The sequence below is a fragment of the Malaya genurostris genome, chromosome 3, assembly GCF_030247185.1.
Source record: "Malaya genurostris strain Urasoe2022 chromosome 3, Malgen_1.1, whole genome shotgun sequence".
In the NCBI taxonomy this organism is placed as follows: Eukaryota; Metazoa; Arthropoda; class Insecta; order Diptera; family Culicidae; genus Malaya; species Malaya genurostris.
The window spans coordinates 180,990,454-181,012,955 of NC_080572.1; the positions used below are offsets into that span (position 1 = coordinate 180,990,454).

Consider the following 22,502-nt stretch of genomic DNA (forward strand, 5'->3'; position numbering starts at 1 on the left):
TTGTTTACACTCTTCTCTAACCACTTGTGCAGTTGTTTATTCGTTTTCATTAGTTTGTTTCGAAATGCGTGGACTTTCAGCAGAACAACGTCGAAAAATTGTGTACAAATGGTGCACAGAACGCGGACTGTCACTGAGAAAGATAGCAAAAAAGGAAGGAGTAAGTGAAAAAGCCGTGAGAAATGCAATCAGGAAGTTCGGTGAGGATAAACCGAAAACGGGTCGAAAAAAAAGGTCCTGCTAACTCTCAGTTGGATAAACGTATACTGAAGGCGTTCGAGCAAAAAAAGAAGGTTTCAGTTCGGGATGTGGCCAAAAAAGTGGGTACTTCATGCTAAAGAACGTTTAAATCTTCGAACCTATAAAAAGCAGAAACAACCAAAACGTAGTCCGAAACAAGAAGCATGGATCAGGCATCGAGGGTTCGAAAGCTGTAAAATACGATTCTTACTGAAAATTTGAACTGCATAATCATGGACGACGAAACCTACGTGAAACTCGATTAAAAATCCTTGCCGGGATCACAATATTGTACGGTGCGAAAAGGGCAAGTGTTAAAACAGTCCGAGACATCGATTGAAGTCGAAAAATTTGGTAAGAAAGCTATGGTCTGGCAAGCATTTTGTAGCTGCAGTAAGATTTGGAAACCCTTCATCACCACTGCTTCAATGAACAGCGAAATATACATCAAGGAATGTTTACCAAAACGACTTCTACCCATGGTTCGAAGCCACAAGGGTCCTGTTGTCTTCTGGCAAGATCTTGCTTCTTGCCACTACTCGAAATCAACGGTAGAATGGTATACTACCAAAAATGTCACTTTCGTCCCAAAAGACATGAGTCCATCAAATTGCCCACAACTTCGACCAATTGAGGAGTTTTGGGCATTAACGAAGGCACATCTTAGGAAACATGTCTCGACAGCCGAAACCATTCAACAGTTCGAAAAAGATTGGAAAAAAGTGTCAAAACTTGTCGCCAAGATGTCTGTACGGAATTTAATGAGGAACGTTCGCAAGAAGGTGCGCCAGCTAGTCTACAATGGCTAAAGTAGCAAATGTTGAGAATAATATTCTGTTGTTGTAGTCTAATATTATCAGTGTATCGAATAAAATTTGAATATCTAACACTTGTGAATTATTTACAGCGAAATCAAAGTGCGTCCATACTTTCTGGAACAGTCTTTACAATCAAACTTAATTTCTAAACCCGGGGAAAACGGGAAATTTGAAAATGGATTTTGATAGACAGTGGTCGTTTCGCAATGGTGCAGTGGTCTTCTATTATTGAAATTCTCAACGCTATTACTGATATAGCTATTCGGTACCAAATATTCAACATCAAATTTGAAGATACTGAATTGCACAACGAATGCGGACAGAAACATCATTTCTGAACTCAGATGGGAATTTTTATCCCAACCCGCCATACGCCCCGGACTTGGCTCCATCCGATTATCATTTGTTTTCATCGACGTCTCACGCACCTGCATTTCATTAGTTATGTGGATTAATGGCTTTTCGAGTGGATTACTTTAAAAGATGAATAGTTTTTTCGACGTGGTATTCATGAGTAGGAGGAAAGATTTAAAAAAAATGCATGGCTTTCGAAGGCAACTACATTGAATAAAGTATATTGAAGCTGCTACTTACGATCAGCATGTATCAACATTCAAAAAATCGAAACACGAATTTGAAACTGATTGTCAGTAAGTATGGAAAGCGCTCATACTTAGCGCAATGTTTAGATAGCAAGTTTCTTTTCGATTGACCGGTGATTCAAGAAAAGTGAATGCCTGCATCTGCTTCCATAAATAGTGATCTTCAGCGAACACTTTTCCAAACAAATCATTCAAAACAATTATCATGTTTTCAACTCAAGCTCTTCGCTAGGTGCTATTTTTCAAAAATGCTCTTCACTTCAGCCTTCCTTTCATCCCGCATTCCTATCACCCACTTCCCAGATTCTCTCGCATTGATTGTAATAATATCGTATTATAAAATTTTGCGTCTGTGTATTAATCGGGTGTTTTAGCATTTAGCCACTGTTGTGTTGGATCAAAAATAGAACCCCTCGCCCCTTTGCGAACGGATGGATTGCAGGCCGGCCGTGCGGTGCTTTTGGTCAGTCACATCGTGCCGACGAAAAACCCCAAAGCAATGCGACTGCAAAAAACCTCACTAGTAGTTATATATTTCCATCCATCGTATAGTTTTTCCTCGCCACAGAAACAGTCTTAGTTAGTGTGTAACGCTTGGCCCAATGCAGTCGGTTCGGATTCGTGAGTGCGTGAATGCGTGGTCGAATGAAGATTTGCGGGACTAACGAGTAGAAGCAGCCCGGCGCCAGTATCTGTGCGTTGAATCTACACGATTCCTGTAAAAAGTGCAGCTCACCAGTGCTTACCAAGAAGACTGTGCTAATTGTATTCTTAAAATCTTCGCACTACTACTTCACCTACTTTATATATTTTTTTGGGGCCGCCATCTCCGCCGACGCGTATCTGTGCCTGTGTGTTTATTTTAAACGCCACTTACGGAACCAATCCGTCGCTGCTACTCTCCCAAGTCTCCGCTGCCGGGGATTACGTCACAAAAAGTGTGAATTGTACTGTTTTTCCGTACGCTGAGAAAAGCTGATCTACCGTCGCCACCAACACTGCCAGCCAGCAACATGTGGTGGGTATCGAATAACGCCCCCGGCAGTATCGGTGGAAAACGCAAGACAATTCGGTAGGCCTACTACGGAGGACCGATTAGGAAGTCCCGTCAATGCCACCGGCTGACAATCGGCATTGCCAGTGATGAATATTGAATCGCGTTTTTTTTTCGCTGCCGCGCGTACCCGCCGCCGTTGAGTGGCCAAAAGTGGCACACACCAAATGTGTATTTTTAAATGCGAAAACATGTTTCTTTTTGACGATTTGGTCTTTTTTTCGAGCGTGGAAAAATTCACGTCGCAAATGCTGGGGAAGTACGAAAATGCGAGAATGGTTTTTGTGGAAACTGATACAAATTGTTTTAGTCTTGGACTAAATATTCCGCTCCCGGCTGTTAGTCACTGAACAAAACTGCCAGAACATTTTGAATCACTAGCTCATATATCCGGTGCGAGCTCGTCTCTATCAACATGTTATCAGCATGCTAAGAAAAGAAATATTATAAAAGCTATCGTTGTTTAACACGAATTTAACTGCATTCTTTCTTTCCTTCTCTTATCTTTTCTTGGCTTCCGTAACAAAACTGAATGTTCTATGTGCAACAAATGCTTATCTTCGTCCGATCATCGAATTCCAACGGACCCGAACATCGATGTCGCCAATCGCATCGAACAGAAATTCGCTCACACTACGATGGTATGTTCCGAAAGCGAGGAAACACTGTGCATCATCAAGGACCCTCGCGTCGAGGCCCCGCAGAGGAAGTTCGCCGTTAAAGTACGATCATACTACACGGTCAATAGGCTGTACGAAGATGTAGCACTGCAAACAGTGTACCCGGACTTTGAACTTGTGATTCCCTTCGACAAGAGCGGGTCCAACACTGACGGGGTAAGTACCGAAGATTTTCTACTGTCGGATTTCTATTGTCGCTTTATTAATGCATGATCCGGCTCCGGCTAACTGTTCAAGTGGATCTAAATAACAATGAAAACTGAGCAATTCCAGAATCTACCAATTGATATAGGGGGGAAAACTTCGGTTTGACTAACTCCGATTAGTATGAAACTTTGTACACTTAGTCTTCAGTACGGTAAACAATCAATTTTGCACGAATAGAGAGACCGATTCGACTTAAGACGTTTTGATAAAGGTAAATACATTCTTCTAATCGTTGTACTCCGGGTGTTATTCGTACAAAAATGATGTACAATAAGAAATTGCTAAAAATCAATTGGGCACTTCAAGAAAAAATTAAAAAGTTCTCCTTATTTTTTAAAAACTATTGTTATTTTGAACCAGTTATCAAAACTAACATTCGACGTTAATTTTATTAGTGTCTTGAAAATGTATAAGTTTCAGCTAAACAATTTATAGGTACAAAACTAACTGTACCGTTCTCGAGATATTTAGACATGTAATTCAAAGAACATTTTATCGTTATTCTGAATGAATTACCTGTAACTTGTTCAATCGACGCAATTTGAACAAAAACAAGAAAGTTTATTTGGGCATGAACTAGCAAAAATTCAGCTTCAACTTTTAAACACATTTTACCCTTGTTGCTCCGGAACCAGTAGTCGGATCCGGACAAAATTCAATAACAGATTGCGGGACCATAAGACCTTTGTTTTGAATCTACGCTTATGAAGTTCTGTTAAGCGGTAAGGTCACCGTGTGGGTTAAATAAATAGGTCAATTTCAGGAACATTTTCCGGAAATATTGTGAAAGCTATCGAAATTTATTTTCAGTGTTTAATCAAGTGTACTTAAACGTTAAAAAAATTTATTGTTGCATAACTCCGATAAAAATAACCTCTTCTTGACCAAGTTCCTGCAGCTAGTTTTCCGGGAGGTCCAAAACGGGCAAACCGGCGGTGTCTTCAAATTTAAACCAGGAACAAGAACCAAAGTTTTTTTTTAAGTATACACTGAGCTCTCTTTACGCAGGGGATACGTACCGCGTAAAAAACCGCGTAACTTCGGAAATCCGCGTAAAAAAACCCTTCATACTAAAGAAAAAAAAAGTTTGATGCCAAATATCTGAAACGTCCAGATCTGGTGTATGTTAATCTAAAAAAAAAATTTTGTGAAAATCGGCTTTGGGACATATGACAATTTTGAGACTTCCAAAATCGAAATTATTTTTTGATGCCGTATAAAAACCGCGTAACTTCGAAAATCCTCGTGAATAAAAACCGCATATCTTCCGAAATCCGCGTAAAAAAACCGCATAACTTCGGAAATTCGCGTAAAAAAGCCGCGTAAAAAACCGCATTAAAAACCGCGTAAAAAAACCGCATTAAAAACCGCGTAAAAAGAGACCTCAGTGTATATTATAAACTACGTAGGAGATATTTCAAAAATACTAATTTTTCGAAAAATTATAAGCATACTAGCTGACCCGTCGAACTTCGTCTCGCCCAAAAATTTGTTCGAATTTATGTTTTCGGACATCAAGATTGTAAAACGACTAAGTGGTTAACGTTTCTCTCCATTATTTTTCTGGAAACTTAACCTACAATTAACGGAATTTGACACACATTTGCTTTAGCCCGAAAAGAAATATCACAAAATATTAATGTGAAAATGTGAAATACTTCTGTTAAGCAAAAATCGACCAAATGCACAGATTCTCATCTCTAATTAAAGAGTTTCTGTTCTAGAGTTGTTCATTTGGTAGATTAGGATATATTTACAATTTGTATTTAGCCCAAGTAATCAAGCGTTCGTAAAAAGGATTAGGCTCAAGTAGCATACAAAGCATTCTGAGGAGTCCGTTTTTAAAGAATTGCTCATTCACTCGACGCAACAAAACAAACTTTGAAGCAGTTCCTAATACAGTTTTTAAACAGCGAGAAAGTATCCTCAGAACTTTTTCTGTACGTTCAAGTTGCCAAAAAGTGATAAGCGTATTTTAGAGCTCTAACAAAGTGAATATTTTTCAGGTACTGCGGAACTTTTGGTTGCTTAGAGAGACGACGCTTAAATTTTCATTTGGTATTGATCTTACCAATTTGAAAAAAACTTTACAGAACATGAAATATAAAAATGCAGTTTTGATACATTATTGTAATCATCTTGAACATTGATCTAATTGTCACTTATTATGTGCGCTTAGTGTAATCTAATTCATTCGAAAGCAAAATGCAAGAAAAATCTTACTTAAAATAATCTTAAGTCTTACTCCTCAATCCATCTCTGAGGAAATAAAGTGTGTTATGTTGTTGAGGTTTCTACTACTATTTTCAGTAATTCCGGAAACAGGAAATGGGTTCGTTTGGCTTGCAGCTAACATAATCTGATAATCGAAACAGTTTTGAGTCAAATTCTGAAAAATGTTTCCGCTTTTCCTTTCTTTCTCATATAGGATTCACAATGAAAACCGACTTTTGATCCGATGACCGGAGGGTCGAGTGTCCTATACCATTCGTCTCAGTTCGTCGAGTACGCAAAATGTTTGTGTATATGTAACAGAAACGTGCACTCGATTTTCTTGCAGATGTATGGACCGATTTTCATAAATTTAGATTCAAACGAAAGGTGTCTCGGTCCCATAGCTTGATATTGAATTTTACCCGTACCGAATTTCCGATTCGAGAGAAACGGGGTAAAATGTATCAAAAACAGAAAAAGTACTCGATTTTTTCAGAGCCCTATAGACCCTATAGTCTCATAACCTGCTATTGAATTTCATCCTGATCTGATATCCGGTTCCGGAAAAGCTTCGATTTTTTCCAAGACCTCTCAACCAATTTTCATAACCTTAGGTCTTTCAATCCTTTAAAACCCTATCAAATTTCATCTGGATACGACTTCCGGTTCTGGAATTACAGGTTGATAAGCACACAAGTTTAATTTTGTAGAGCGTATTTTCATACATAACACTGAAAAGTCGTCCAAAATACTTTCAACAAGCCGTATGATTCTTCAATTGGACAGGTTTGGTTAGTTGATGACCAAATACATTGATTTTGGGTAAACCGGACTTTCGTTCCCGGTTCCGGAAGTACCGAAAAAGTGATCGTGTACTCCACACCGGAAATCACTCCAATTACTTTGAAACGGCTGGGCCTTATATTATATAAACTTATATTCAAATGAATGATATTATTAACAGGGTGGCAAGTGACCGGGAAAATCGGGAAAACCGGAAAAAAGTCGGGAATTTTAGTGAAAAACCGGGAAAAATATTACTAACTCACCTATGAGTAACAGTTGTTAGCATAACGATTTTTCTTCAACAATTGAAAAGTAGGAGACAATACCAAATTTTGTGTTTGAGCGAAATGTTCAGTACAAGTGTTGAAATAACTTATTGTCCATTGGAAATTGGGCCAACACCCCATGTCTCGCCCAACGATTTTTAGAGGCTTGCAGGCAGTTTTAAATCAAACAGGAAGCATCAGAATTTTTTTAGTTGTTATCAATAACAGCATAATGAAAGCTCAAAAGGATAATTTGGATGCTTCTGTTGGATTTTTGTTAAATTTTTAAATAAGTATTCAACACATCTGCAAAATTTATGGCAAAATCTCAAGGTAACATAGGGAAAATTTTTTACAAAATCATTGAAAATTTTTAAGAGCTTTCATGTTTTTAAGTTCGCTAATGATTGCCCTTATTTCTGAGGACCAGTATAGAATCTTAGAAAGATTTAGGTCCTCAACTATTCCATAGTAGTAGGATCACAAGAACGTTGATATTGATGTAGATGAAGGTGAATTGAATTTAGTTTGAGCTTTTGGAACTTCAATAAAAATATGATTTAAATTATACACGGCTGTATCTATATTTCCCAAAACAATTTCAGGGTTAACATTCGATAGTGTTCTAGTCGATTAGTTCTAAGCTGGTAGAATATATAACTAATTGTACTAATCATTGCCTAATTTGAAACCCTGAATGTTATTGATTGATCTGCTAGAATCAGATCAATTGTAGAAAGATTTCTCATAGAAGATAAATTAGTTAAGCTATTAGAAATAAAACTGGTTTAAAAACCAGCGGAGAGTCATGAAGAAATCGTACATCCTGATTATTTTTCGGATTCCTCTAGGAGCCTTTAGAATCCCATTAGGAAAAAAACAGATCGATATATTGTGAATTTAACAGTTATCATTTAATTTATTTGCCCATCAACGCATTGAAATCGTAAACATTGTTTATTGACTAACAGATACATTAGAAAAAAATGGTGTTTTAAAAGAGCAAGTCGTGGCAGCCGATCGGTTTTGCGAAATCTTAGGTATACGTACATCTAATGATTTTAAACTCAATTCTATTACATGAAAATTTCAAATTTTTGGTCTGACAGTACTTTGTTAATAAATGGTTTTATGGTTTTCATCACAATCACAGCATGATAATTCATCTGAGGGTATCGTTCATTGAACAGATGTGCTAGCAAGCGACATAATTTAAACAGTATATATCCATATAACTATTTATTGTACCATGGCCGAAGCCCTGGCAATGACGATATTATGTTAGGTTCGCTGTGCCATCATCAGTGTTGGTAATTGCCGATAATTTGGCAGAAAGCGGCTCGATATTTTTCTACAATGTATACAACATTTTCAATCTGGTAGAAGATGCTACAAGAACTCGCTGTCTCTCAATGCATGAACCGTGAGAGAATTTTTCGCTCCACTTCATACTCTGAGTATTTCACAGCCCTTAACAAAATATATACAGTCCGGCATTTATCGGCGCTGTGAGGAATTTACCAAGAGAGAATCGCAAGTTGATAATCCCCACAGCAGCGTGCTAACCCGTGCTGCTCAAATAGGTCATCGAGAGAAATTCGATTTCGCACTGGTGTTCATTCTATGTAAAATGAACCATGACGGTGTTTTTTTTTTGCTGAGATGATATTCGTCTCTCTTTGATGGCAACGATTGAATATTGTGAAGAGTTGGTAGAGAACGTTATTCGATACGATAAAAGCCATCCTTGGCCATCATGCCGTTTTTATTTTTCCCGCCGAACTGAGATTTCCACTTTTACTTCCGGAAGGAGCGAAGAAAGCTCTGTGCAAAATGATTTAAAGTTGCAAGCATAGATTGTTGTTGTTGTTTTTCGAGTGGTAAGCGTCCGTTTTTTGAGATTGTTGTTCCTTATTGATTTATTTTCAATCATATGTATACCAAAAAAATAATAAAAACGGTCATGTGCACTCGGAAGAAATCGGTTACGTGTAACCAAAACCCCTGAATGACTTGACAAAGGCTTCATGATTTTCTTATATGCACATGTTACAACGAATATTTTTTATTTATACATGGTAATGCCTGGAAAGTAATTGAATGCTCAATTAACGGGTCTATTACAATGATCCTTTTTGGGATAATTGTTTAAAGTTTAAATTAAAAGAATATTTACAAAAAAAACTAAACAGGGGCGATTTGAGCCTATTGGAAATTGAAAACGGCAATTCACTTGTCACCTGTATTATGTTTCCGTAAGTAAGAGTAGAATTTCGTCCGAATCCGACATCAGATTCCAGAAATACATCGTTAAGTGTATATAAAACTGCAAGCCGTCATTTAGAGTGATAATGAAAAAAAAACGGAAAAATTCTTCTGAATTTAACTCAAAATTGTTCCAATTCATAGGATATGTTAGTTGCTGGTCAAACGAACCCATTTCAGCTACTCCGGTATCCAGTTCCCGGTTCCGGGAAATCTCGGAACTAGTGGTCAAAAACTCGAGAACACGGAACTCTACATTTTCTCAGAGACACATAGAGATAGATTATCACATATTTTGAATCAAATTAAAGGTTTCATGCTCTCATAGACTGCTTTTAACTTTTGTTCGGATGCGACTTCCGGTTCTGGCACAACAGGCTGAAGTGTGTTTAAAAAACTTATACCGTTACGTAGAGCGAAAATGCAAAAGGAAACGGAGAATTCCAATAGTCTTGGCTCAAACATCATTATACCATTAGATGGATTAAAATTGTTTTTGTTGCATTGACGGGCTGCAATTTCAATCATACTTTACCCTGTAAATCTGAAAACGAAAGTCGGATCCGGATAAATTTCGTTAGGTTTTTATGGGATTGTAAAACCTTCCATTTGAACTCCTATTTATGAAAATTGGTCGAGTTGTCTCTGAGAAAACTAGGTGCACTTTTTTCATTTTTGCACATTTTATTTCGGCACTCCGGAATCAGAAGTCGGATCCGTATAATATTCAATAGCAAGCTATGGGACTACAGGGGGCCTTTCATTTTAAGCTAAATTTGTAAAAAACGGTTTTGGCATCTCTGAGCAAATCGGGTGCTTATGTTTGTTACACAAACATAGTCGATTGGTATATGACACTGTACCTCTAGCTTTCATTTCAAGAACTTAAAATTTTGTATTTTTCTCTTAAAATTGTTTTGGCTGTAACTGGTTTTAAAAACAGATTTAATATAGAATCATTGAATTTTTTTTAAATAATTGTTCAAAAAACTTTTTTTCTCGTACATCTTTGTAGGGTGTCCAGCAACTTCTTCTTGGACATCATTGTTTACAATTTTATAATTTATAGTTTTTGGGGTACAATGATTCGAGAAACTGCATGAAAAAATATATTCGCTCTTTTTTAAAAATTAGTCTTGAGTCGAATTGGTATTTTTTTTGGTGTAAAATAAATGATTTGTCTAAATGGAAATGTTTTCAAAATTTCATCCAGATCGGAGTATGTGGAGTAGCTTTGATTAGATTCCAAAGGGCAAAAGTAGTAAAACTGATTCTTCTTGAAAAACCATTCGGAAAATGTCTGTGTGTGCACCTTCCCGGAGATATAATGGTATAAGTGACGTAACTGTCAAAAAGCATTATTATTTACCGCTAAATTTTCTTAGAGATGGCTGAGTCGATTTTAACAAGCCTAGGTTCGTTTGAAAGCTATTATTGAATTGTGGATCAAGTTCGAAGATCAAATGGCAATCACTTCCGGTTCCGGATATATAATGGTATAAGTGGCGTAACAAATTAAGCACACCTTTTTCATCGGCTGAATTTTTCTTTAAGATGACTGCTTGTGAAACCTATTCAAAAACCTGAATGGGTTATGTTCCAATTAGGTTTTTCTCACTGACTGTACTATATGTTCATTTTAGCAGGTCTGTATCCGATTTTTCTTAGCTAATATTACTGCTGTTAAACACATCAAACAAGAAACATGTTGCACATCATGTAAGCAAAGTGCAATACAATACAGTAAAACACCAATTTTTGCTTCTGACTTTATTTGGACTACATTTTTATTTACTACACTATATATATTTATACCGAAACGTAATGATGAAAAGACGGCTTACTAGGATGACCATTTCCTTGCAATTTTATGTGCAATTAACAAGCAGTTTGTTCACATCTTTGTTATACATACCCGTGACACCAGAAGCGCCATCTAGTTTATAATGGATACATGAATGCTCCTAGAATGCCTAGTTGCCTGCGCATTTCACACAACCACAGTAGCTAATGGAAAAAAGTACACCCGTTTCTCACTAAAAACGTTGTCAGTGTTTCCGTACAGTGGGAAATATAGGTTTATTTGATTTATGATAGGAGTTTATATTGTAATATACCGCTTATCACTTCAACATAATTATTTTTTAGTTTTTTATTTTTTTCGGTGAAATCAGGTCGGATGATGGTACCGAATAGAAAATAAAGAGCGATTTTGTTTACAGTATAATATTCGTGACAAGCGCTGCTTGCGCTTGCTGGCCATTGACAGCCAAACGATCTTTTCATATCGCATTGCTGTAGCCAATACTTGGTGCTCTAAACTCGAAAACTTTTCCTTGTGTACCGAAATTGCGTGTATTTACACAAATCTCATCTACATTAAACTCATAATTTCAAATATCTCTTGTCGTAGTATTAGTGTCATTTCCGTGCACATGAGTTCCTGCACAGATTCAAGAAGAGTGGCTTATGCTTATGGCAGTTGAAAACAAATTGCTGTACCCTAAGATATCAGGTTCACAGATTAATCTGAGTTTCACAGATTCTGAATATGCTGCACAGATTTTAAAAACGACACATATACAATCACAGACTGACAACACCCCTGAAAATCTTCAAATTTCTAGGAAATACAATGTATCCTACACAGCGGTTCAAAATGGTGGAAACTTTTTTTTTTGCTCAGACTGACTTTTGGTTCTATTAAAAAAATGACCTATTAAAAAATGGCTGTCTCAGTTGCAACGTCGAAGCGGTTTTATTGATAGCATTATTGACACCCTTTCTCGATGTGCGACGTACAAACAAACAGTTAGTACATTTGTTTGTACAATTCTCCACAGAACTGTCCAACTATCGTGAATAATCGTCAATAATTTGACACCCCATGAAAATTGTTGACCACTAGTATAGTGTGGACTCAGTGACTCGTGTGATCCTCTGCCATCTTCTGTGACAGAAGACAGTACATGCTTCAGTCCCCACGCACAAATTTCTATATAAAAAGTCGCACAAATTTATATCAATAAGTCCCCAATCTGACAAACAGATGACGTCACTAAATGAAAATCTCTCTAGCATTCAAAATAGACATATTTCAGGTATCGTCTGCTGAATTTCATTAGAAGGTTAGCTTTCAGTGACGCTATTTTTTATTTTTTATTTAAACTATGTCATTTAGGTCCGTTGAAAATTATAATTTCAATTTACTTATGCTATTTAGTACTCAAATTTGATCATATAGCATAATTTCTTTGGAAGATTGTATCACTGTTTTGGCTCGTTTCCGGTAATCCGCGGGGGTTCCCCGTATGTTAGGTGACAGTCCTATTTTCGCTCGCTTTTTCGTCAGAGCTGCGCAGTCTACAATGACGGATTTGACCGATAACATTCTATTACACAGTTGACATCGTGGTACTTCGGTACAAAATTGTCTCGATTAGGCGCTTCGAGAGTGTTTCGAAAATGGCTGAGCTCTCATCTATGCGACAGAGTAGTACGTGGCTCTTCTACTCCTTCTTCGTTGGCGAACAAATTGGGTGTTCTTCAGGGCAGTAACTTTGGTCCACTACTGTTTGTGCTGCACTTCAACGGTATTACTTTACTACTTGGCGTTAGATGAAGATTGGTTTATGCTGATGACTTGAAGCTGTACCTGGCAGTGCGTGCTGTTGAAGATCGTGCTCATCTTCAGGAGCTTTTAGATATTTTCGTTGACTGGTCATTCTAGATATTTTCGTTGACAAGTCATTTTAATTATCAGAAATATCAGTGAAATGTCAAGTTATTACTTGGAACATCGTAAAACCAATCCCATATTATTCGATCATCAAATTGATGGACAATCGCTTGACAGAGTCGAACTTTTCAATGGCCTCGGCGTTTTGTTGGGTACCAAACTTATCTATAATCAACACCGATTGCTCGTTGTTGCGTTCACTACTTAGAAATGCGAGTTTGATTTGGAGTCCTTACCAACCAGACTTTTTGATCGACGTGTTATCAATATTTAGAATCAAAAATCCGAATGCGCAGTTGTATGATAATTTTCATAACATATTAAATGGATTTCCGTGGCCGAATTCACACTGATCACAAGAGTAATAATCAGCACGCTAAATAATGTGTTAATTGAATTAGCAATATTATGTCAGGGCACTAACCAGAATGCATCAGTTATTCGTGGAAAAATGCAACAAACTTTAAGTTCGACTGAAAAATCAAACAAAATAATTTTTTTTCATATTGTTCATCACCGCATAGAAACCAATTAAAATTAATCCGGAAAGTAACTGAATGTAATGAATGATTCTAAGTAAATGAAAAAAACTGTTTTTATCAACCGAGTGGTATAATGACGCTTTTCTCATATGACTCTAAAATATGATAATATTGATTTGATTTTACGTTTCGTCTTCGGCTAATCAGTGCGTTAGCAGTTTATGTTTCAATTGCTAATTATATTCAGCGGTTCAATATAAACCGCTCAGCGGATGAAAAGTTAATGCAATTTGCAAAACACATTTGCTATAGCACTGAAACAACAACGCGAGTTACAGATTTGAACGTAACAACAACGCTCATCTCTCTGTAACTCCGGAACTATAATTCGGATCCGGATAGTATTCATTAGCACATATGAGGCTATGGAAGGTCTAATATAAATTTAAGTTTATGATTTCGGTACTTACTGAACGGAAGATTGGGAACTTGTGTAACCAAATTTAATTTCTTTTTCGTTTTGTTTTTTCTTTCTAGAGAAATTGTGTAGAATTTTACGAATAATTATATTTTGATCGGAGTCTCTAAATACCCTAAACTTATACAGACTAATTCAGAATAAAACGGATCTTGTACTACCTTGTTTTGAAAAAAAAAACGTAACGGCTGCACTTTGATCGATAACGAAACACACGTCAAACTTTCCTAGTCAAAAGTTTTAAATCAAGACTGTACGTGTGGATGTGTTGGGAAGATTCACGGTCGCGAAAAACGCTAGGATTTGGCAAGCGATTTGAAGTCGTTACATGAAAACGGAACCATTCATCGCATCCTTGACAATGATATTCCAAATTTACATCGAAGAATGTCTGAAAACATTACAGGGTTGTGTGTGAGACACGACCGAACATAATGACATTAAAAATGCAATTTTGAAACTCTCTCACCAACAGATTCAAATTTGAAAAATAGGCAAATAATTGTGAAATACTAACGTTACTAATATATCATCGTCAACTGCGCTCAATGAGTATTCATAACAATATTCTTTGCTTTTTTTGCAAACTTTGGCTTCCGTTCGTAAATACAGATTTCTGTTCACGACCAGCGCATTCGCAACCTAATCTAATGTTCAGCAAGAAATAATATAATTCCATTCTCAAATCACCGAGCGCTAAAAACTACGGTAATTCGTTTTCTGCAATCAATAGGGTTACCACCTGAACGGGCCTGAAGCAGACGTTTCTAGTCGTCAACAGTTTCATTGGTGTTCAGTTTCAGTTTTCCTCAACTCATCCAACAATCTCCCCCGCTCACGTGCAAATAGTTTTTTTTTGCTTGCCAGACGAGAGAGGTTAACATGGTGGTAACCCTAGCAACCCAATCGCTCACCGATGAAACGACTTGCTATGCAGTGAATACACACACAAACGAACATATATTTGACATACAGCGTCGTACTGCACACATGGTAAAAGTGACAAATTCATCAACAAATTACCGAGGTATTATTATAGATTCCCTTTTGTGTGGACGTTCATGCGATGCAGAAGAGAACGATGCAGACCAACGATTGAATCTGTCGGCCGTGCACGAAAATCCAACAAGATGACATCATTTGCTCTTCTGAGATTGGTTAATGAAAACATAGGTCGATTCTAACCAATTTGTCAATACTATACTATTGAAATACTGAAACAACGTTGCAATACATGTTTAAGTTGAAAGTTTCCGAATCGATTGGTAGTTAAATTATATCAATCCATCATCAAATGATTGAGTTATTAATGTTCAAAATTATGACAGAAAAAGGTTACGCGGCTATTTTTGAAACTTTTAATTGACACCTGGCTCCATATCCATATAGTGAATAAAAAGGCATTTTTTTAATGCCAAAAGCGTTCATCCGCATGCATAAGAGCAAAGTCATATATTGGTACGATTTGGCCAGCTGCCCCTACTTCAAGGAGGTTCTGAAATGGATTTTTATCAACAAAATTGATGTTGTGTCTACGATAATGAGTCCTTCGAATTGCCCGGAATTTCTACCAATTGAAAACTATTGGGCAAACTATTTGAATTTTGTCCGAATCCGACTTCCGATTCCGGAATCATAGGATGAGTGTTTTTAAAAATTCAAACCATCGCTTAGAGCGACTATAAAACTTGGTGGATTAAAACAGATTCTTGTTTTTTTGTTTTATCTTCGACTCATCATTACATAGTAGTTTATGTTGAAAAACTGAGCGGCGTTGCAGTTCAACATAAACTGCTATGCACTGATGAGTCGACGAAACGCACAAGCATTTTGAATTGCTATCAGGTGTACAACTTTGTTTCCGCCGTTTTTTTCCAAAATTAAAAGCTTTATTGCGAAAAAGTGCTTACAGATGTATTATTCAAAGTATTGTCCGTCGCTAGCGACAACTTTCTCCTATCTTTCCGGCAATTTTCGGATCCCGCCTCGAAAAAAGGAGTCCTCTTTTGACGCTATCTATGAAGCAATCCATTTTTCCAACTCTTCGAAGGATTGAAAATGTTGATCTGCCAGGCTTCTAGTTGTTCATCTTTGAAGGTTTTTTCTCTTCCACCACCATGTTTGTCTTCGACATCGAAATCACCATTTTTAAAACGTTGAAACCACTCCCGACACGTTCTTTTACTCAGAGTAGCATCACCGTAAGTTTCTGAGACATTCAATGCGCTTCAGCTGCATTTTTTTCGAATTGTAACAGAAAAGTAAAACTTCCCGCAAATGGCGAGAATTGGGCACATAAACAGACATTTTCGAGCGTGAATAATACGAAAACAAGAACAACTGTCACTGAAACGGCGATGACAATTCGTTAGGCACTGTACACACTCACTTTAAAGGCATTATCATCTATGTATTTTGACCAGCCGCAGCCGGTACAGCCACCTATTGGAAAACGACGGTAGCAAAGTTGTACACCTGATATTAAAACATTCATTCGAAAAGATGGCATAGTATGATAAAAAATCGCTATAACGGAAAAACTCATTATTTTTTTTTAAACTTTGACTAGATAACAAACGCGACGTAGGGGAAAAACTGCATTCCCAAATGATCGTAATGCGATCGAGACTTGTCAGTGCAGTTTTACTATGTTCATTAATAGTCCATTAATCTGTTTCAGAATATCAGGGATAAAACGAATGGGGAAAATTTTTCTGACATGTATACGAACCTGTTACTCGGGGAAAACATGCAAAATATTTCCCTCCGAGAAGCGGTGTTCGTTTGGTCGGTCGGAACCCAATTGGCAATTCGTTGCAGTTCCAAGTATAATTGTCCCAAATATAGTGGAAATCCCATAGGGTATTGGACATTTATTCGTGGAACGGCCGTATTGCACACTCAAGATATAATAAATCAAAAACTCACGAATGCGTGAAAATACCCCGTACTTGGCGTTTGATGCTCAATTTAGTATGGGGCAAATTTACTCGCTTCGAAATCAAATATATGGTTCGATGTTGTCCTATTTATTTTCAATTATCAGTTGAATTTTGTCTGAGTTGTGCAAATTTTTATTGAGAGAATTGCCAATTACTTTAGTGTATATATTTAGGTTTTAGAGAACCTTTACGAACCAAGAATACGAACTATAATCCTTCAGGCTTAATCTTGAAATCCTCAAACACTGTTGCTGATCGGAAGTATCTCGAACTTAGAGAAAACACCGGATGAGTCAAACCTCTTCGGATAGAGAACAGCTGCTGGGCCACGATCAAAACATACCCTACTCGTCGTACACCCACAGTGCTAAAATTAGATTCCGGCGACAGATGTAAATTCCGGCGACTTTTTTGCTTCATTCGAAAAGTTTATTAAATGCAATGCTGAAAATCATCTAGACGGGAAAGCAATGTTCTGACACAGGCATTTTTTTTCTTCTTTTGCAGCGAACTCTGCACGATAAAAAACACAAGCTGCTCCCTGATGCCGGTATCAAGTTCGATTCCAACAACACGCTAATCATAATTCCCCGAGTCGAGGATTATTCATCTACGGTAAGTTTATTTTTCCAGAAATGAACGAATGATTTTGTTGAACCTTTATTTCATCCTTGAACAGAATATATCAGTAGAAACGGAAATGTGTTCGGATGATGATCTGGCTCTAGGTGCATCTGCCAGTCCCGTAGAGTTGGCCAACTACACTATGCCTGAACCTCCACCACTACCAGCGCCTCTGTTTGACAGTTCGACACAGTTGGTGGATGCACAGGGCGCCAGATCGAAACGTTTGTACCGCTATAATGGAGAACATTCGCAATCCTCGGTGCACAACTATCGTGGTTTAGTGAATCAAGCGATGACCTGCTATCTGAACAGTCTTCTGCAAGCACTGTTCATGACTCCCGAGTTCCGCAACGCCCTGTACAAATGGGAGTTCGACGGTAAGGATGAGGGCAAATCGATTCCATACCAGCTGCAGAAACTATTCATTCACCTGCAAACTTCGCCGAAATCAGCCGTGGAAACCACGGATCTGACGCGTAGCTTTGGATGGGACTCGGCAGATGGATGGCAGCAACATGACATTCAGGAGCTGTGTCGTGTCATGTTCGATGCCTTAGAGCAGAAGTTCAAAAATACCAAACAAGCCGATTTGATCAATCGTCTGTACGAAGGAAAAATGATTGATTACGTCAAATGTTTAGAATGTAACACAGACAAACAACGGGAGGATAAGTTCCTAGATATTCCACTCCCGGTACGACCTTTCGGAAGTAATCTGTCCTACGCAAGCATCGAAGAAGCGATGAGAGCTTTTGTCACACCAGAAATCCTAGACGGTAACAATCAGTATCACTGTGAAACTTGCAACAAAAAGTGCGATGCCCATAAAGGACTGAAGTTCACAAAGTTTCCATATATTCTGACATTACACCTTAAAAGGTTTGATTTTGACTACCAAACTTTGCATCGCATCAAACTGAATGATAAGTGAGTAGCTTTCTGCGAGCGATTTGCAACCGAAAATTGATTGATTTTTTTTGTTTTCTAGAGTTACTTTCCCGCAGTCATTGAACCTTAACAGTTTCATCGACGGAATGCCACCTGTCATTGCTAACGAGAAATTTTCGACGACAAACGGTAATGACATTGTTACGCCAATGCAAATGGAAACAGCGGAAAACTTTATGAAGGCATACGATGAGTGCAGTACCATCGACAGTGGGTCGGCTTTGGAGGATGACTCGTGCTTTCAAAATGGTACTTCGGTTTCATCGACCACAACTACACCGAATGACCAGGTAAGGGCATGGATTGACTAGAGGTTCAAAAATGTTATCTCCCTATCGGTCGGTTTTCAGGATGACGATGAAGGTATCGACATGGAGTTGAACGGTGAAAGTAAATCCCCTTCGGTTAGCAATTCCAACGCACCGGGACCGTACGTGTACGAACTGTTTGCTATAATGATTCACTCTGGTAGTGCCTCCGGAGGACACTATTATGCGTATATCAAGGATTTCCCAACATGCAAATGGTTCTCTTTCAATGATCAAACCGTATCATCGGTAAGTGTTTTTACTTGTAAAAATTTATCTAATGTAAAACTTAACCGGGAAAAGTACTGATCCGAAGACCTGATATCGACGGCATTGTTTTTGTAATGCGATTTGTTTCGTTTAATTCACTTCGAATGAAGTGTATTAGATAAAGTTTATGGAATCATGGAAGCTTCCACAACGTAGCTTATTATCAGGTGTTGGAATTAATTCGTATCATTTTTTTTTGCACATTTTAGTAATTTATTATGAGTACAGTACCGCTAGTCAAAGAGTTGTCCATCGTTATCCACTACCTTTTGTCATATTTCGGATAAAGCTCTGATACCGCATTGAAAAAATTCTTTCTCTTGGGATTCGATGAATAAGTTGATACAATTTCCAGTTTCAGAAGTGCTATACAAATATTTATTGGATGGAGCTATGTCCAGTGAATAATAAATTACGCCCTGTTAATCTCACCAAGCACAGTAAGATCTTTCCATGAATATTCTGCCCGGGAGATGATATCGAGGCGTGATCGAACAAACCCCACGATCAAGGATGGCTTCTATCGTATCAAATAACGCTCTCTACTAACTCTTCACACGATTCAATCAGTGCCATCAAAGAGAGACGGATATCATCGCAGCAACAAAAAACCAATCATGGTTCATTTAACCAGACCCTGTCAGCTTGGAGCGAAATCAATCGTCAGTTCAGCAACGCCATCACACGGCATCACATTCAATATATCATGTCAATTGTATGGTTGCGCAGTGCTGCTATTTTGTCGCGCACGAATTTGACATTTTTCTCCTCTACTTCTTTGTACGAGATTCGATGCGGACTCGCCTGAGGGCGCCATGCTCGCAAAAAAGGATATTGCTAATGATTTGTTCAGGAAATGTTAGTGCTTGTTAATATGAAGTCTTTGATTTAACATAGAATAGACACCAGTGCGAGAGCGAATTTCTCTCGATGACCTGTCTGAGAATCAAAGGTTAGCTCGCTACTGTGAGGATTCTCTCTGAAGCAACAAACGGTCGCTTATTCTCGTTTCGCGATTCGATTCTGTATGAGCAGTTGATAATTGCGATAGACTCATTTTACTATTGCCGCTTATTCTACCTATGTGCATATAACCTTCGTATAAGTTGTGTCTATGAAAATGTCTGTGAATACTCCACACAAGGGTTTTGAAATATTGCTACCTAGTATGAGAATCATCAAGTTGAATCATCGACTCGATTTTCTGCGATAACTGTCAACTTGCGATTCTCTCTTGGAAAAATTCCACACAGCAACGATCAGACTGTAGATTTTTTTAAGTTCCGTGAGATACTCAGAGTATGAAATGGAGCGAAGAAATGTAGAAAAAATCTCTCGCGGTTCATGCATTGAGAGACTTGAGTTCTTGTAGCATTTTCTACCGGATTGAACATGTTGTATACAATGACTCGAGCCGCTTTCTGCCAAATCATCGGCAATCACCAACACTGCCCACGATTATCTGCGTTTGGGATTGCCGTACTTTTCGTCGCATTGACTAATCTGTGCTAAAATCGCTTCCTTATCTGTCATTGGGCAAGAATCACACTGGTTATTAAACGCCTTCTGATGTTCCTTGGCTTTACCTCATGTGGAACCCATGTTCCCTGTTTTTTACTATTCCCCATGGCTTTAGGGCGCTTTCCGACAGTCGAAAAGTCGATTATAATGGCGGTTTCGTTTTTAAATTGCACTACACCGGTGTAGCTGAGGTTGCACTGAAACCGTTCGTTTTTGCCAATTGCACTACACCAGTGTTACACTTTTTCTGCACCTACCACTGGTGTAGCACTCATCAAAAGTTGAGTGTAGCTCTGTGCAATGAAATCTTTTATTGTAGTCAATGGTTACTGTTCATGTTTTCGTCATTTTTCTTCGTTTATTCATGCCCACTTTCGGCATGTTTGCTCTAATAGAGTATTTCCACCATATACTGTCACTAAAATACGATGACTTTCCGTGGCACTTTTTCATGTCAAAGTAATGGAGGAACATTCCCAGCAAAAAAAAAATTCAGGCACAAATATCCATATGTTTGACACTACATAACAAATGCTGCAAATGTCATATACTCTCAAGCCTTTTTATTCTGGAATACTTATCGCATGAAACTACCGCATAATATAGAAAATTCGTCCAAAAAAACGCAAAACTAAGGACAAAAAATTTTAGCTACCGGATGTCTTAAAAATTCATAAAACATCGGTGTTATCTGTCAGTGAGTCGTTTTTTTCGGAATATTACTAGATGTCGACGTTTCGTAATTTGCATTAAAAACGCATATCTTTGAAAAATTCCATAAAAAGAGACTCGAGTTTACTGAGAAAGATGCGCTATGTGAGTGGGTTTAAGGAGAATGTTCACAGTTTAGTCCGCTAACGCCATTTTCCCTAGCTTTCTTCTTTATTGTTATTTTTTCAACATGCGTCCATTTTAGGAATTTTTGAAGATTTTTTTTCTATGTCGCTTCTATCCTACAATGGAATTGGTTTTGCGGGATGGGAGTGCGTCCATGTTTAATTATGTTTTACCTTAGGCATACTTTTCTGGAAGGATTAAAGAATTTCCAAAAAAAAATATAAATTTACTCATCTAAATTAGTCTTTGAATACACTTCTAGTTTGAATAAGTCTTAACACTTCACTTAATTAGTCGTGTGATCGACACACAGATGGCGCTATCATTCTCAAATCCATATGACGCTTATGGAGTACCAACTTTCAAAAGACTATGAGTGAAATTTCATGATACTTTGATTGGTCAGAAAATAAGTGACAGCCGTATAAGAGAAGCAACTTTTGTCATTTGCAAATAATAGACTCAAAACAATATTGTGCGTTATTTATCATTCCTTTTTGATGAATAAAAATACAATCGAAATAAATCTGCAATCGTTTCAAAAGTGTTATCCGGACTCTGTTCCATCATAGTTGGTTATTGGTATTCCGAATTTGAACTTGTTCTTACGGACACCCATGATGATGAATAAAAATAAAAATGTTCACAATTTGGTTATATCTAACCGTGAATTTAAACCACGTAAAATAGCAAAGACCGTAAAGATATCAGAATTCAGCGTGTTTACAATTATGCGTGATCATTTATTCATGAGGATAGCTGTGATAGCTGCTTTCACTCACAATGGATCAAAAACAAGGACGTTGTTGATGATTCAGAGCAGTGCTTGTATAATGTTTGAAGGAAAAATTAAGATTTTTCGCGTCGATATATGACAATGAATGAAACATGGATCCATTACTTCACTACGGAATCAAACAGATCATTCTCTGAATAGATTGCAGCCGGTAAACTACGTCCGAGACACCAGTCAGCAGAAACTTGATAGCTTGATAAAAAACTGACTTTCAAGCTAGACTGATTATGTGGTAGTCTTAAAAAAGACTAAATAGTTTAAAAAGCTGAATGATTATTATTCTTCAAAAAGGCTGTTAGGATTTCAGGTAACCTTGGAAAAGACTGGTAATATCAAAGCAACTCAAAACCAGAAATGTTTCATAGGTGACCCTAAAACCTTTGATTCAATACTCAGTTTGCAAGAACCGGTTCAACTATCTC

At 37.6% G+C, this 22,502-nt stretch overlaps 1 protein-coding gene across 1 annotated transcript in view; it reads left to right on the forward strand.

Annotated features, from left to right (window-relative positions):
• LOC131434668 (ubiquitin carboxyl-terminal hydrolase 47) overlaps window positions 1-22,502 on the forward strand; it is a 67,433-nt gene that overhangs the window by 39,267 nt on the left and 5,664 nt on the right. The window contains exons 3-7 of the mRNA XM_058601640.1: window positions 3,335-3,550; window positions 17,281-17,388; window positions 17,453-18,327; window positions 18,389-18,638; window positions 18,699-18,905. Of these exons, the coding sequence (XP_058457623.1) occupies window positions 3,335-3,550; window positions 17,281-17,388; window positions 17,453-18,327; window positions 18,389-18,638; window positions 18,699-18,905 (1,656 nt within the window). The remainder of the gene's footprint in view (window positions 1-3,334; window positions 3,551-17,280; window positions 17,389-17,452; window positions 18,328-18,388; window positions 18,639-18,698; window positions 18,906-22,502) is intronic.